The sequence below is a fragment of the Passer montanus genome, unplaced genomic scaffold (genome assembly GCF_014805655.1).
Source record: "Passer montanus isolate IOZ18808 unplaced genomic scaffold, ASM1480565v1 scaffold2072, whole genome shotgun sequence".
NCBI classification, from domain to species: domain Eukaryota; kingdom Metazoa; phylum Chordata; class Aves; order Passeriformes; family Passeridae; genus Passer; species Passer montanus.
Window position 1 is genome coordinate 1 of NW_024366673.1, and position 1,480 is coordinate 1,480.

Here is a 1,480-nt window from a genome sequence, read left to right on the forward strand (position 1 = left end):
AAAAGAAAAATGGCCGTGGATGGACAAACGGCCAGCTGGACACAAACAGGCAGATGATGGACAAACGGACAGGGAGGGACAGACGCCCCCCACCTTGACGGAGTAGGCCAGCGAGATGGTGACGGCCAGCGGGAGCCCCTCGGGCACGGCCACCACCAGCACGGTGACGCCGATGATGAAGAACTTGACCCAGTACTGGACGTAGAGCGGCGCGCACTCGGCCAGCCAGGGCCGGCCCTGCACCACGAAGGTCTCGATGACGAAGTAGAGCACGAGGATGATGACGGTGATGGCCGACATGGCCAGGCCTGCGCGGGGACACGCTCAGGGCACGGCCTGGGGACGCCGTGTCCCTGTCGCCCCGTCGGGGGACGCCAGGCTCTCCGGTGTGTGCGGTCACGTGGGTCACTTTGGGCTGCTTGGTTCTTGTTGGGGGTACCCTGTGTGCTTGTCACCCCCGTGTCCTTGTCCCTACCCTGTGTCCTTGTCCCCACCCTGTGACCTTGTCCTCACTCTGTACCCGATGTCCCCACCCTGTGTGCTTGTCACCCCCGTGTCCTTGTCCCTACCCCGTGTCCTTGTCCCTACCCTGTGTGCTTGTCACCCCCCGTGTCCTTGTCCCTACCCACCCTGTGTGCTTGTCCCCCACCATGTCCTTGTCCCCCATCATGTCTTTGTCCCCACCCTGTGCCCGATGTCCCCTCCCTCAGGACATGTCCCCAGCCCCCTGTCCCCTCCTCTGGGGACCCCAGCCCTCAGGACATGTCCCCAGCCCCTGTCCCCTCCTCTGGGGACCCCAGCCCTCAGGACATGTCCCCAGCCCCTGTCCCCTCCTCTGGGGACCCCAGCCCTCAGGACAGGTCCCCAGCCCCTGTCCCCTCCTCTGGGGACCCCAGCCCTCAGGACAGGTCCCCAGCCCCTGTCCCCTCCTCTGGGGACCCCAGCCCTCAGGACATGTCCCCAGCCCCTGTCCCCTCCTTTGGGGACCCCAGCCCTCAGGACATGTCCCCAGCCCTGTCCCCTCCTTTGGGGACCCCAGCCCTCAGGACATGTCCCCAGCCCTGTCCCCTCCTCTGGGGACCCCAGCCCCACCTGCCTTCCCGATCTGCACGGCCAGCTGGGTCAGCTTGGCCTGGAGCACGGACTTCTCCTTCTTGGGGCCACCTCGGGGGCGCGTCCCCGGCCCGTCGCCGCTGTCCCCTCCCTCGGCGCTCTTCAGCGGCTGCATCTCCATGGCCACCGCCCCGTCCTGCCGCTTGCCTGGGGACACCGGCCACGTGGCAGGGGGACACGGGGGCCACGCGGGGAGGGGGCTTTGGGGTGTTCCCCACCCGACCCCAAAGCACCTTTGGGTTGTGGGGTGTCCGCGGCGCCATCCTGGGGCTTCCCTGTGGGACAAAGCGGGGTGGGGACAGCCCGGAATGTGACCTGGGGGGGACAGGGAGAGCCCCCGGGTGGGGACAGGGAGTGGGGGTGGCAC

General features: G+C 67.8%; 1 protein-coding gene across 1 annotated transcript in view; it reads right to left on the reverse strand.

The window, feature by feature from the left end:
- Nucleotides 1-66: 66 nt before the first annotated feature.
- The window catches only part of LOC120501849 (plasma membrane calcium-transporting ATPase 3-like), a gene marked incomplete at its 3' end in the record, with an annotated part of 2,562 nt that continues 1,148 nt past the window's right edge, over nt 67-1,480 (reverse strand). Inside the window, exons 2-4 of the mRNA XM_039708593.1 lie at nt 1,347-1,388; nt 1,093-1,260; nt 67-308 (exon numbers count right to left, since the gene is read on the reverse strand). Coding sequence (XP_039564527.1) covers nt 67-308; nt 1,093-1,260; nt 1,347-1,388 — 452 coding nt within the window. The remainder of the gene's footprint in view (nt 309-1,092; nt 1,261-1,346; nt 1,389-1,480) is intronic.